Genomic DNA, 15,130 nt, shown 5'->3' with positions numbered 1-15,130 from the left:
TTAATATGTTTGAAAACAAGCATAATTACACCAGAAACACCAGAAATATCAAGTGAATATTGTATTAGACTACGGGGGCCTTTGATGCCATTTGACGAAGACCTAAACTAAATGAAAATTAGAAATTTTGCAACTAAATGAAATTACTTTAAGTTGAAGCACTAAAATTACTGATAAATATAAACAAACTAAAACTGAAATAAAATAAATGAAACCCAAGTAAAAAATAAATAAATAAATAAATAAATAAATAAAATTATATATATATATATATATATATATATATATATATATATATATATATATATATATATATATATATATATATAAACTAAATTTAACATGAAAACTGAAAAAATTAAAAATACAAATAATACAAATTATATTAGTATATAAACAATACTAAAATAACACTGAATTTATTTCAATTATTTGATTCAACAGAAAAAAAGATCCATTGAATTAAATTGTTGATTTATTAAAGCCAAACAAAGAATGATTAATTTATGAGTCATAACAGTTTGGAATGTGGAACATGAGTAAATGATAACAGTATTTACATAATCCTGAATGTGTGAATCTTACCAGCGTCCATCGTCTCCCTCTTTCACCAGCTCCACCGTGTCTCCACTCTTAACCGTCAGCTCCTGTGGTCCGCTTTTATCATGGTCAGCGACTACCACATACTTGCCTGGAGACTACACACAAAAAACAAACACAAGACCATCAGCGCTCAAACAAACATAGGACACAAGGAATCGTGCAGCAAAGAGCTCTTGGACTCACCAGCTTCTTCCCTCCCTCATCCTCAGGATCAGAGTTCATGGGGTCCTCTGCGCTCGAGTAACCGTCGTTCTCCTCAGACGCATCCATAGACAGCGATGCCTTGGTGAAGCCTTGTGGAAGAGAGGACAGGTGAAACAAATGCGACATTTGGATTATGTTAAGACAACAAAAGAGAGGGATAAATGGTGCTCCATTTAGATGGTGTGTGGAAGGTGAAGAAGAGACTGGCTCTGTTTCAAAACTCTTGCTGTCTACTCCTTAGGCTGCATCCCAACTGTCACGGAACCTCACTAGAACCTATATAGAACCTTAAAGTTCCTGTCAGGCGCTTCATATATAGAAACTTTTAGGGGCTCCCATCATAGAATCATTTTATGGATTTAGTTTTACTTAAATTTTATGAACTAAACAGCTCGTATGCATACATTATAAGTATTTAAAAAATGAAACATCCTATTAAACATCAATAAGTATTATGCAATCATTTAAGACATTTCTCCTTATAAACTGTACCCTTTTGGCATAAAGCATTCTTTAAAATTGAGTCAATAACCATAGGGTTTTATATTGAACCCAATTAAAACTTTTTCTAAGATTTGAAGCACCCTACATAAACAGTAATGCACAACACTAAGGGCTTGTTCACACAGAACGTTCACACAGACCTAGGCAGTGGAATGGGGAAAAATTTAGGCATTTTTAAAAGTTGAACTGATGTTAACTTGAGTGCCGCATATTTAGAACGCTGTGTCATCAATTGACTTCAATTGAGTTTGGCATTAGCATGTTGCTAACAACACAATAGCATAAAAATACATCAAGCACACTAATTGTAAATTTGTTTATTCATATAGTTGTCATTTCTCTCAACCAAATTCACCATCTTGGATGGATGTTTTCACTGAGCTTGTTGTAATGTATTATGGAATTGGCAATTGTTGTTAAAGATGTATGAAGTAATAATCACACTTCCTAAGTTTCAGAACAGATTTTGCATATGATACCTATGTAGGCAGCACACTAGGTTTGGAAACGGAGCCAGAGCCTCTTTATCTCGTAATCCATTTTTAAAAGAGGAACAGCTCCAGGCACTGAGCTAACAGCTGTTTGTGTTTTATGTTCAGATTATGACTGTGAAGAAGGCGTATGACATTCACAAATCATTCAAAACATGTTTATGGAGGGATACATAAACATTTTTAGATCTGATTCAGTGGATAATTATGGAGCCCGGAAGAGTGTTTGGTAGAAATGGATCTGTGGTTTCAGAATCGTAAAAGTGAATCCAGAACTAGCACCGCAAACCAGCAGACAGAAACCCAAACCAGACACTCATGCAGTGTTAAACTCAAGCGTTTCCACACGAAGGGAAGTGCAAGTTGATTTTCTTGTAAAAAACTGACATCTTTTGGTTTATAAATGTACAATATTGAAGAATTATCATAAATTGACAGTAAAAACACAGTATTTAAAAGAAGAGTTCAACATGTCATCATTTACTCACCCTCATGTTTTTCCAAACCTGTTTGGCTTTTTGTTTTGTGGAATACAAAAAGATCTTTTCCATGCAATTACAACAAATGGAAAGAGAGTTCAATGTCCTTCTCCGGTATCATATTCTTCTTTATTCCAAACTTCAAAAGGTGGGCAAAAGTATAATATATGTAAAATCTTCTGAAATCAAATACTGTAGTTATCAGTCTTTTTTGTGAATGAATCATTCTTTTAAGTTGGATCTTTTCAATGAAGTGATTCATTTGGTTCACAAACCAGTCTGAATGATTCATTCATGAATCGTAATTAACTGATTTTTAAGTTCAATTCCCTGAATCAAAGATCTGATTTCAGTGATTCTCAAGATAAAATCTCACGGGAGGGAAAGATTGTCCGTGAATAACAACCACTTCTATGATACTTCTATGGTACTTATGCTTTGTTTTTGAAGCTTGAACCCTTTAGTCCTCTTTCAATGTAAATGCATGGAAAACAGCAAGCAGTAAATTGTGAAACAATTCTCCTTTTGTGTTCCACAGAAACAAGAAAGACATGTAGGTGTAAGTAAATAATGATGATGATTCAATTTCAGAGGATTAACTCATTTAAAAGAGAGTAGATAGAAAGGAAGAGATTATCAGATCATTTTTCTCTCTCCTGTTATACGATATGATCCGGGCTGGATTCACATTCTCCCACAGTAAAGAGCATTTTAGATTTACAATAGTAATTTATTGAGCAGTTATGACAGAGAGATGCCATTTAGCACTTTGATTTATCCTGCAAACCACCAATTACAGTGCAATATCATCATACCCTGTGGTTAGTGTTTGCCAGTCTGTTTGGAAGTTCGCTGTGAGAGAGCAATAAAGACGATAAAGTTCATTCCCACACCAGGCATCTAGTTACCTCTCCTTTTAGTCTGCAACAGACTAGAAGTGCTCATCCATCTCACTCGGGTAAGAGTGATGTGGGGACCTGCGTCTAAGGGAGAGGGAGCCGATAAGATTTCACAGACTCCATCGATTTACCAACCGCCACAGATCGCATTTGTTGGTGGGCTACACAGCACTAAAGTCAGTCTGTTTAGATTTTTATTACTTTAGGCTGATGTATGAAAAATGGTGAAACCAAATATATGAAGGTGAAAACCACGTAATATGATAAAATAAATGTTTGGGAGCACAGAACACTGGTCATGGCTGATGTTGGAGGAGGGAATGCTGGGATTTTTTTATGGGAGAGTGTACCTCTGAAGCCAAACGGTGTAGGATCACTCTTAATCTCATGTCTTTTAGTTTTGTGATCAGGACTAGGGGGGGAAGATCCTGGCAGCCATAGCAAGGAGCGAGAAAGGAGAAAGAAAAGGATAAGAGGACAAATAATCAGGAAAGAGGAAAAAGAAAGTCTATAACAGGGTTAAAGGAAAGATGCTTAAATATTATAAAGAAAAACTCGGCTGTTCTACAGGGTGAAAGCCTCTGAAGTAACATGTGCGCTAATGTCTTACACTGTGCCCTAACCATGTGATGTGATAAAAAAAAAAAAGAATGATTTCTGATAAAAGATGCTTTTTCCCAGTTTTGTGCTGGTTAGCCCAGTCACACTGAACCAACTGGTCCACAAAAATAAAATAAAATAAAATAAAATAAAATAAAATAAAATAAAATAAAATAAAGTTTTGGTGTGGACAAATTCTTGTTCCTGGAAATAAAGTTGTGTCACACCTGGTTTAGGCCCTGCCAGTGAAATGTAACTATTCCCAAAAATAATAATAATAATAATAATAAATAAATAAATAAATAAAATAATAAAAAGTTTTGGTGTGCTGGTCCAAAATTTGGAAAATAAATAAAATCAAATCAATTCAAATCAAATCAAATAAAATCTTGGTGTGGACAAATTATTTTTCCTGGAAAAAAGTTGTCACACATGGTCAAGGACCTGCCAGTGAACCCAGGGAAATGTAACTGGTCAAAAATTAAAAATTAAAATTAAAAAATAATTAAAATTTAAACTAAAAAACAAAACAAAACAGAATAAAATAAATAAAGTTTTGGTGTGGACAAATTGTTGTTCCTGGAAATAAAGTTGTGTCACAGCTGGTTTAGGCCCTGCTAGTAACTATTCCCAATAATAATAATAATAATAATAATAATAATAATAATAATAATAAATAAAAAAATAAAATAAAGAAGTTTTGGTGTGCTGGTCCAAAATTGGGAAAATAAATCAAATCAAATTCAATTTTGGTGTGGACAAATGATTTTTCCTGGAAAAAAGTTGTCACACATGTTTAAGGACCTGCCAGTGAACCCAGGGAAATGTAACTGGTCAAAAATTAAAATTAAAAAATAATTAAAATTTAAACTAAAAAACAAAACAAAACAAAACAAAAAACAAAATAAAATAAAATAATTCAGTTTTGGTGTGGACAAATTCTTTTCCCTGGAAATAAGTTGCGTCACTCCTGGTTAAGGCACAGTAAATAGCATTTAAATAATGATAGTTCTAAACTCTAATGTTGAAGTTAAAGCTCAAACTATGATGTTAAACTGCTGCTAATCTAGACTTTCTGCTCTACACTAGGTCTAGTGTATGCTGAGACTGCAGTGTACCTGGAGGGCAGAGAGTGACCATTGGTAGTGTGAAGCTTTTGCCACCAGAGGCTGCTATCAGCTCTGCAGTGAGGTTCAAGCCAAATCTTAGAACTTGTGTCATATTTTCCAAGTTTATCCAATGTCACTAAGCTATTTGTTTTAAAATATATCGTAGTTAAAATAATATTACAACGTTTTAACTAAGAAACTTCTGCTAAACATGTTTTTATCATAATGTTTTTAGAAATGTTTTATCAATATGCAGTCAAATGTATAGCCAGTGACCGTGTAAAGTAGTGAGCCCTCCTGCTGTACCTTTTTGACTCTTGAGGTTACTGAAGCCCTGCAGTGTAAAACGTTTTTTAGCCACTGCAGCTCTCTCAGTGTTGGGACTGGTGACAGTCTCGTCTATTCTCCACAGAGACAGAGAGAAAGGGGAAATAATGAAGGTCATTACAGGTTTAGACAATAAAAAAAAAATGGGAAAAAGAAACACCAGGGATCACAAAGAAATTCATCACAGAAATTCACAGTCTAAGCAGCAAGAGGAAAGACAGCAGCATTCTGAATTGTGGGACAGATTTAGGGAAATGTTAATCTAGGGTTGTTTTCACTGATACGTCCTGTGTAATATCAGAAAGACAACCTCTGAAAATGTGTACACACAGAGAGTTTATGTTTATGTTGTGCATGTTGAGAAGGGCTGACTGACCTTTGACCTTGTCATTATTTTTGAGTAAGGCGGCTGTACTGGGATCTACTGTTGTGGGTTCGGTTTTCTTCTCTTCTCCCTTCTTGAGGGTCTTTGGGTTGGTCTTGAAGGGGCTCAGGGTTAGACTGGTGCTGGTGGGAGTTATCGGAGAGTTCTGATCTGAGCCCTTCTGCTGCCTCGCCTCTGCAATACAACATCACAACATCATTAGATTACTACAAACAATGACGCTGATAACGTGAAGTTTGTCTTTTTTTTTTTTAATATACTCTACCATTCAAATTGTTGGGGTCGGTAAGATGTTCTCTTATGCTCACCAAAGCTGCATTTATTTGATCAAAAATACAGTAAAAACAGTAAAATTGTGAAATATTATTTCAACTTTAAATAACTTTTGTATTTGAATATATTTTAATATGTAATTAATTCCTGTGGTGGCAAAGCTGAATTTTCAGCATCATTACTCCAGTCTTCAGTGCCACATGATCCTTCAGAAATCATTCTAATATGCTGATCTTCTGCTCAAGGAACATTTATTATTATTATCAATGATGAAAACAGTAAAATGCTTAATATTTTTGAGGAAACCACTTAATATTTTTCAGGATTTGTTGATGAATAGAAAGTTCAAAAACAAAAGAACAGCATTTATTTGTAACATTATAACATATTATTGTAACATATTATGTCTTTACTGTTACTTTTGATCAATTTAAAGGGATAGTTCACCCAAAAATGAAAATTATCCCATGACTTACTCACTCTCAAGCCACCCTACATGTATATGACTATCTTCTTTCAGACAAACATGCAAACAATATGGATATTTTTATAACAAAAACCCATCACCTCACTTCAGAAGGCCTTTATTAACCCTCTGGAGCTGTATGGATCATATTTATAATGGATGGATGAGTTTTTTTGGATTCAAAATCTGGCCCCCCTCTTCATGACCATTATAAAGCTTGGAAGAGCCAGGATATTTTTTAATATATGTCCGATTATGTTTGTCTGAAAGAAGATAGTCATATACATCTAGGATGGCTTGAGGGTGAGTAAATCATGGGGTAATTGTCATTTCTGGGTGAACTAACCCTTTAATGTGTCCTTGCTAAATAATAAAAAGAAAAAGCAAGGGACCGTGTCTGTCACCTCTGCAGGCCTTTAGTTGCCCAGTTAAAACCTTACGGATCTCGTTCACCCATGCCGTTTTGATTTCTGGTGTCGGCGCCTGAAAATAAACAATAAAACGTCCAGAAAGTGAGTGTCAGGATCACAGATGAGATTATACATTCAAAGATATTTTAACAGACATATGATATTTTTACAAGGACAATTGTATGGACAAAATGTTTAAGCTTTTACCTGTACTATATACACCTCCTCTCGAGAATTACACCAAATCTCAAACTTTTTGTTGTCTCCTTTTGCATTTTCAGTAATCCCTACAGCACTCATCTATCAGAGGACAAGGTATAAACATAATCAGTCTCATACAGAAACCTGATATTCCCTGTCCTTTATTTACATGCAAATGTGTTTATCTTCATTAACCTTTATATACACAACACAGAACACAAATTAAACATTAAGAGCATTTCTTCTTTTTCTGGGTTAGATTACACAAAAAAGTGATAAATCTTCCCTGCTTATGATAAGAAAGAAGCTGATTTAGAGTTGTAAAGCAATTTGCAGGTTTTGACCCTTTCATTTACCAGCCCACATCTTTAACCACTCCACCATCATCCGACTGATTTCCAATTTCCAGAGCAATAATAAATGAAAATTAACTACTTTAATATTCTTACACTACTTTGACATTCAGGACTTACATTGAGTGAGTGTTTGAAGCTGTATGATGGGGCTTTCTCATAACCTTCTCCATTCTCCTCTCGTTTCTTACAGAAGAGCAGAGCTTTCTCATGCAGGAACAGGTGTCTCTGCATGGGCTTGAAGCGTGCCAGGTCTTTCACCTTCGCGTGACCCTTCTTATGCTCCGTCCACACGCTGAACGACCCTTGCATCATCAGGCGGCCTAGATCACAGAGGTTGCCCTGGAAACACGGGTCAGGGGTCAACTACGACTCCAAAGGTGACTTAAAGTATTAATAACCTTTTTCATTCAATCTGAACATTAAATAAAATGCATCCGTACCTCATATCCAGTGATGGCGATAAGGTGCATGGAGTCATTCACAGCTTTCAGGATACCTAGAATAGATGAGAGCGCCTCCTGCAGGTCATCCTCACCATCGCAGCCTTTACTGTACTTCAACAGTTCCTGATATAAACACACATGAACATCAGAGAGAGGAGCAAGTATATGAATTATATATATGTGCATGTACTCTGGGTCTAGTTTACCTTCAGTAAAAGCTGGTATTTGGTTATTCTCTGCACAGGCTTGAGCAGGTATGAGTCCAAACCAAGCTTATGCTCCAGTTTCTTCTGGCACTCCTGAAAATAGCATACACAAATTCTTTATTTTTCTTTACTATGAACATGGTTTATGATGATGATTATTATTATTATATAAATAGTGCTGTCATATAATTAATCACATCCAAAATAAAAGCTTGTGTTTACATAATATATTTGTGTACTGTGTATATTTATTTTGTATATATAAATACACACACATGCATCTATATATTTAACAAAATTATATATATATATATATATATATATATATATATATATATATATATATATATATATATATATATATATATATATATATTTTATAAAGTTATTATATATATATATATATATATATATATATATATATATATATATATTTATATATATATAATTATTTTATATGCAATTAATTGTTTAAGCACTAAAATATTAATATTAAAGAATTATAGTACAGTAATATTTATGAAATAATAATAATTATTATTAAGTTTAAACATTTGGTGGCAGTAAATATTTATTGGAAATAAATTAATATGTTTATTCAGCAAGGATGCATTAAATTGACAAAAAAGTGACAGTAAAGACATTTTACATTGTTACAAAAAAATTATAATTGCCAATAAGTGCTCAAAAAAAAAAAAAAAAAAAAAATGTATCAGAGTTTCCACAAAAATGAAGCAGCAAAACTGTTTTCAACATTTATAATAATAAGAAATGTTTTTTTGAGCAGCAAATCAGCATATTAGATTGATTTCTGAAGGATCATGTGACCCTAAAGACTGGAGTAATGATGCTGAAGATTCAGCTTTGACATCATATGAACAAATTACATTTTAATGTAACATTTTAATATGTATTCAAATAGAAAACAGTTATTTTATATTGTAATAATATTTCACAATATTACCGTTTTTACAGTATTTATCAAATAAATGCAGCCTTGTTGAACAAAAGTAACTACTTTCAAAACACTGAGAGAAAAAATCTTACTGACTCCAATTGAAAAGTAGTGTATATCAAGTCCTATATGACCCTTTGGATTATAGAAAGAAATATGTGGCACAAAAAAAAACAGTGTCTGTAGTTTCTTGTAATGTAAGATGACCTGGAAGAAAGCGCAGTCAGAGCACTGTCTCCACAGGGACTCGGAACGAGGCTTGTTCTGACAGTACTTCTCATATATCTGCAGATCCGTCATCTAAGAAACATGAAAAAGACATATGAATAATCTATTTAATCATGTAATAAATCAGAACAGCACTAGATTGGTAACATCAGACTAACTCTCTCTAAGAAACACCGGCCCACAAGCTCAGGATAGTCTGTGTACGTCTCCAGTTCACGAAGAAAAGTCCTAAAATATATTGAGAGGGAATAGAGAATAAGAGGCACTTTAGTTTTATAACACCACACAAGCGGAAGCTCAAACTGAGACAGAGAGGGTTCACTCACTTCTTGTGGAACTGGTATATCTCAGGCATGTTGCCAAAGAGGATGTCCTTCTTGTGAAGCAGCGTGTTGGGGATGAGATGAGACATGGCAGGATTGTCCATTTCTGCTGCATAACCCTAAACACAATTTCATTGGTTAATTCATAAGAAAGTTATTAAAGTCACCATGAAATCAAAATTGACAATTCTTATTTTTTCATGGAATATTGCAGTGTTTATTATAAATGATTTATTCTAGTAGTGAGAAGCGTAACTCACCTCCAGCACACACAGCAGCTCCTCCACATAAGCTCTCTCCGTCTCCAACAGCTCGTTCATCACATGCCTGTAGTGGACAGACATTCAACAGATAATCAGTCAAACAGAAAATGACACAATTATAGCTTACTTTCCTTTTAAGTCGATTTGTAAAGCAACACTGACTGACCGTCTAAGCACTGCAAAGTTCTCCTCTTCATCAGAGACAGACGGGTGTCTGCTGCCGTCGTTCTGTAAGTGCATCTCTCCCTGCAAATTTACACAACCATGCATCAATTTCTAAGTATATAACACACATACAGTGTCTTGAAAGTGTGTTCAAACCAATACTTTCATTTGATTAAATTACAAATAATAATAAAGTTTTATGGAATATTTTTTAGCTTAACGTTCAAACTCAACATTGGAATCACAATGTTCAATCTCACATTTTTCAAAATTGAGTTATTCACATATTCTTACTCTGAGACTTATTTACATTTGTTTTTTTGTTTTTTTTTAAGTTGTGTAAAGTTTGGGACTTTTTTAAAAAACAAAAACAAAGATGGTCTATCCACAAAGGCATGTGGAATGCAAAAACTTTGAAGCTCAATAACTCAAAACTGCTCAGAATGCAGATAGAACCTTATAATTCCTAGGTGGCGATTTGTTCATTTTTAAAGGATGTGAATATAAAAATAATCTGTAAAACTGAGAATAAACAATAATGGTATATAATAATAGTAGTCACTATTGCTTTATTGATCAATATCAAAGCAGTATTATAAAAACTGCTTACAAATGAAATTAAATAAAGCACTTTTCTAGAGATGTGATACCTACTTTTCTGCAGTTTCCATTGATGATATCACCCTCTATAGACTTCTCCCTATGAGCTGGGGTAAAAACACACATGCATAAAATATAATATATTTTTTATTTTTTTGTGGCAAAGATTCCTAAGTTTTCTATTATGAACACTAGATGGCAGAAGAGTAAAAAAGTGACAGGGTCTGCCAACTCCATTGAGCATGAGTAACCATAAGTAGCTAATGGCCAGTGTGTCAGTGTGTCAGTGTGTGTGTGTATATATATATATATATATATATATATATATATATATATATATATATATATATATATATATATATATATATATATATATATATATATATATATATATATATATATATATATATATGTGTGTGTGTGTGTGTGTGTGTGTGTGTGTGTGTTCTTGTATATATGGTTTATGAGGGCACAAATGTGTATAATGACGGGCATTACAACATAAGCATGGTTTATAAGGACACTTTCTGTGTCCTCTTAAACAAAACAAGCAGTTAGGATCAAACCTAACCTAGAAATCCAACCCACCACACACAAAAAAGTCATGTTTAAGGGTTTAACCTGGAGACGAGATGGGTGTTTTGATGATGGCCTCAGGACGTGGGGCAACGGGCTGCACGGGTCGTGTCTGTTTGGCAGCTAACTTCTTAAGACTGACCCTCCTCTTCTCGAACATTTCCTGCATGGACAGCTGCTTCTGAAACACTCTATCCACCTGATCCTGTTTGAGCACAGAGAAAATATTCATTCAGCTCTAACAAACTAGACACAAGACATCAATAACAAATAACAATACCAATACCAATGTAAATAAAAATCTATATGACTCAGTTCTGTCTTTTAATGGGTTTGTGTTTTTTGTCTTTTACCCTGAAGTCTTGAGTGAGCACTGACTCATATTCCCTCCAAATTGAACTCAAATCTGTCAGCTTGTACTGATTGGCTGTATCCAGGTAACGCTCGATCTCCTGCAGCGCTGACTCCGCCCCATCCTGTGATTGACACTTATCTACAGGCTGAGACGCCAGCAGGTAGATCCCATCATCACACCATTTAGTGGCCTGAGAGTGATGGAGGAAGAAAAAAGTTAAAGAGGTTTTTGTGGCTTTTGTAATCTAGCTCTATTCCTAAAAGTTGACAAAGACTGTGACTAAACTAAAGGCTATTAGCTATTTAAAATAGTAGATCCATTTGATTTGTCCTGTTCCAACTTCCAGTTTCAAATGGAAATATGTTGGCACCAAAAAACGTTCTCTTGTTGACCATTTTATAGGGGTCTTCTTGAACAGCTTTGATGAAGGAATCAACAGGGTGGGCCTACCTTCTCTAGACACTGGTGTAGCTCCATGGCTTTGAGAAGATGAGCTTTCTTGGCCTTCAGGACAGCGCTGGTCTCCTCACACACAGCCCGCAGCTCAGAGCATTTGGGAAGGATGGAGTCCACAGCGTAATGAGACGCTTCAATCAGCTGATCTGCATCACACGCTAGAGACAGAGCCCGGTCCAACACCTCCTACGGATAGAGAGAAATAGTTTATTATTATTTTTTTTATAATAATACACTTTATTTGGCAAGAACACATTAATTTGGTCAAATATAACAGTAAATAGTACATTTCTAATGACAGTATAGTTATAATGTTACAAAAGATTATAATGACTTAATTGAACACAGATCATTTGTTTGAAATTTAAGAACCCTGAAAAAAACCTATCATGGTTTCATTAGGCATAAACAGTAAATAGTTTTCAACATTGATAATAATAAGAATGTGTCTTGAGCATCAAATCAGCATATTATGATTTCTGAAGGATCATGTAACACTGAATACTGGAGTAATGATGGTAAAAATTCAGCTTTGCATCACAAGAATAAATTATGTAAAAATATATTCAAAAAGAAAAAAAAAAAGTTTAAATTCTAACCATTGTTTTTTTTTAAAGATTTATTTTTGGCAGCGCATTGGCGCTACATGTCGGCGCGCTGCCCATGAGGCCATCGATGCCAACTTTTATTCATATTTTACAATATTACTGTTTTACTGTATTTGTGATTAAACAAAATGCGGCCTCTGAGTATAAAAGACATCGTTCTAAAACATAAAAAAAATCTTTCTGACCCAAACTTTTGAACAGCATGTGAATATTTTTATACCAAGGCAGCAATGAAAAACAAAACAGTATTTTAAATGTTATTATAAATTTTAAAATTCTAATATTGTTGAAGGTGACTGAATTTTATTGGTTAATCTTTGGGTGTAAAAAAAAAAAAAAAACTTCAAGTTTGCCACTTTCTGGCCACCCAGAGCTCCCACAATTCCTCTGTGTTAGCAGAATAATTCCAGCGTAGCGATGGGTGATTTATCACATTGAGTAGAACACCCTTTCTGAAAGGGCCTTAAACTGCCGTGCTCAGCACCTTCATTAAGGAAGGTGAGATTTACATGCTTTATAAGAACATATGCCGAATCTACACACACTAGAACATTATAAGGACAAATGAATTTTGCTGGGCCTGGATAGAAATGGAGGGAAGAATTTATAGGGTCTGTAATAGATTTTTTGCAGCACTTTGTCATTTCATTTTGTATCTGAATAGTATTATTATAACGTCATAAAAAAAGAAAAAGAAAAAAAGAAAAGAAAATAATTTGACGGCAGGTTAATACTTACACAAGCTCTCTCTTCATGATTGGTCAGCTCTTTCAGGATATGTTCAGCGTGGGCGGGGCTTATTCCTACGTCTGAGAAGCCTAATAGTCTGTCATACACCAGATCTAAATGAGCTCTAACCTATAACAGAGGAACACAGTCGTTACAGCTAATTCTCATACAGGCCCTGTCACACACCCACACCCACCCATGGGTATTTACGTTGTAATACCCATGTTATTCTACACATGTCTTCATAAACCATATATACACAAGAACACCCCCCCCCCTCTCACACACACACACACACACGTATGTGTTGGGTTTCCATGTTTTATGATGACCTCCCATAGACATGATTTTTTTTTTATACAGCTCAAGCTGTATAACTATCTCCTAACCCTAAACCTACCCCATCACAGAAAACTTTCTTCTTTTTTACATTTTCAAAAAACAATCACCTAGTATGATTTATAAGCCGTTTTCCCTCACGGGGACCAAAAAATGTCCCCACAAAGACATCAGCTGATATTGGATATTTAATTGTGCATACTCATTTACTCTTTGTTTTTATAAGATACTTTTGCGGTCATGGAACACTGAATGTTCATTTTTAAAAACTAATAACATTGTTAAATGTCATTTTTCTTTAGCAAATATTGATATCAAATTTTCATACTGCACATTATAATGCTGAGAAGCTTAAACTCACCTTTGGTATTTAAATCAACTGATTTTGGCTATTAGAGTTTTATTTTCCCTAGTCAAAATAATATGTAATAATAATAATTTATAGTATTGAATAGAACATTCATCCATTACCAGCAATAACATTAAAATAATTAGCAGTTTATGCAGTGTTGTCATTATAAACTATAACTAAAACTATTATAAATTATTAAAAATTAAAAACGATTAAACACTTTTTTTAAAAATCAAAATAAAGTGGGAAATAAAACAAAGTTTAAATATTAGATGAAAAACTCAAAAATCTGAAATGTTGCCTTGAAAAAGTTTAAGTTGAAGTGCTAAAACTGAAATAAAAATAAATTAAAGCTAAATAGAACACAAAATTACTTAAAAGCTGTAATAGTATTTACCATTATAGTAAATAAACAACAGATTATCTATGCATTCCTACTGAAAACATGTTTAAGAGATATTACAGAGGAACCAGTCTGTGCAGCTCACCTCCCTGAAGTCCTGCTCAAAATGCCGCAGTTGCAGACATTGCTCTAGCTTGGTCTGATGTTTATCCCAAAAATCATCAAATGCTGTTTCCGTCTCATCTAACTGACCAAGCAACCTATAGGCAGAGAGAGAAGAATATTCTGTCACCACTTTCTTCTGTAGAACACAAAAAGAGATGTTTTGAAGAATGTCCAAGCTGCTTGTCATAGCGCTGATATCTCATGCTGTATGTTTGACTGCATCCATAAATAAAAACCTCAAACAAATATAGCCTCATCAAGATAGCAAAGGCTGACAGCAGATGCCTGTGGATATTAACACACACACACAGATCCCAGAATGCTGCTTCACCGAAAGGTCATGTGAGTATAGCTGGACTTCAGTACATTCCTGTAAGTTAATGCTTTTTTTTTGCATGCATGTTTGTAAATTTGCTGTATAATCTTCACCAGGTGGCTTGTCTTGTTGTGTATGCAAAAGCACATCTGACCAACAGCTTAATAAGGACAAAAACTGACCAAGGACATGCAACAGCCTGCTGCTGTATTGTAACCGTCTGGTCTCCCCTTTTTGCATTCCAGCACGGTAGATGGTATCACACACACACACCTCTGAACAGTAGCCAGGTTCTCCAGTTCATCCTGGTTCATGGTGTAATCTGGATCTTTCACCAGCGGCTCATTGATGCTCTCCAGCAAACGTCCTCCCTGACAGAGAGCGATCCTCAAGTCCTCCTG

General features: G+C 34.5%; 1 protein-coding gene across 12 annotated transcripts in view; it reads right to left on the bottom strand.

Moving 5' to 3' along the window:
• Positions 1 to 15,130, bottom strand: part of mcf2la (mcf.2 cell line derived transforming sequence-like a) — an 87,733-nt gene that overhangs the window by 3,028 nt on the left and 69,575 nt on the right. For 6 of the 12 annotated variants that reach the window (XM_067402940.1, XM_067402945.1, XM_067402942.1 and 3 more), the window contains exons 8-31: positions 15,003 to 15,127; positions 14,394 to 14,508; positions 13,224 to 13,343; positions 11,872 to 12,063; positions 11,420 to 11,611; positions 11,112 to 11,271; positions 10,545 to 10,597; positions 9,892 to 9,971; positions 9,723 to 9,789; positions 9,466 to 9,581; positions 9,298 to 9,367; positions 9,119 to 9,211; positions 7,957 to 8,049; positions 7,748 to 7,873; positions 7,425 to 7,646; positions 6,958 to 7,050; positions 6,745 to 6,823; positions 5,867 to 5,914; positions 5,593 to 5,775; positions 5,196 to 5,288; positions 3,531 to 3,608; positions 3,190 to 3,264; positions 787 to 896; positions 586 to 698 (exon numbers count right to left, since the gene is read on the bottom strand). In XM_067402940.1, the coding sequence (XP_067259041.1) occupies positions 586 to 698; positions 787 to 896; positions 3,190 to 3,264; positions 3,531 to 3,608; positions 5,196 to 5,288; positions 5,593 to 5,775; positions 5,867 to 5,914; positions 6,745 to 6,823; positions 6,958 to 7,050; positions 7,425 to 7,646; positions 7,748 to 7,873; positions 7,957 to 8,049; positions 9,119 to 9,211; positions 9,298 to 9,367; positions 9,466 to 9,581; positions 9,723 to 9,789; positions 9,892 to 9,971; positions 10,545 to 10,597; positions 11,112 to 11,271; positions 11,420 to 11,611; positions 11,872 to 12,063; positions 13,224 to 13,343; positions 14,394 to 14,508; positions 15,003 to 15,127 (2,696 nt within the window). The remainder of the gene's footprint in view (positions 1 to 585; positions 699 to 786; positions 897 to 3,189; positions 3,265 to 3,530; positions 3,609 to 5,195; positions 5,289 to 5,592; positions 5,776 to 5,866; positions 5,915 to 6,744; positions 6,824 to 6,957; positions 7,051 to 7,424; positions 7,647 to 7,747; positions 7,874 to 7,956; positions 8,050 to 9,118; positions 9,212 to 9,297; positions 9,368 to 9,465; positions 9,582 to 9,722; positions 9,790 to 9,891; positions 9,972 to 10,544; positions 10,598 to 11,111; positions 11,272 to 11,419; positions 11,612 to 11,871; positions 12,064 to 13,223; positions 13,344 to 14,393; positions 14,509 to 15,002; positions 15,128 to 15,130) is intronic. The other 6 variants (XM_067402939.1, XM_067402944.1, XM_067402947.1 and 3 more) reach the window with 6 other exon arrangements.

The sequence above is a fragment of the Chanodichthys erythropterus genome, chromosome 12 (genome assembly GCF_024489055.1).
Source record: "Chanodichthys erythropterus isolate Z2021 chromosome 12, ASM2448905v1, whole genome shotgun sequence".
NCBI lineage: Eukaryota > Metazoa > Chordata > Actinopteri > Cypriniformes > Xenocyprididae > Chanodichthys > Chanodichthys erythropterus.
This window is presented reverse-complemented; position numbering and strand designations above follow the sequence as displayed.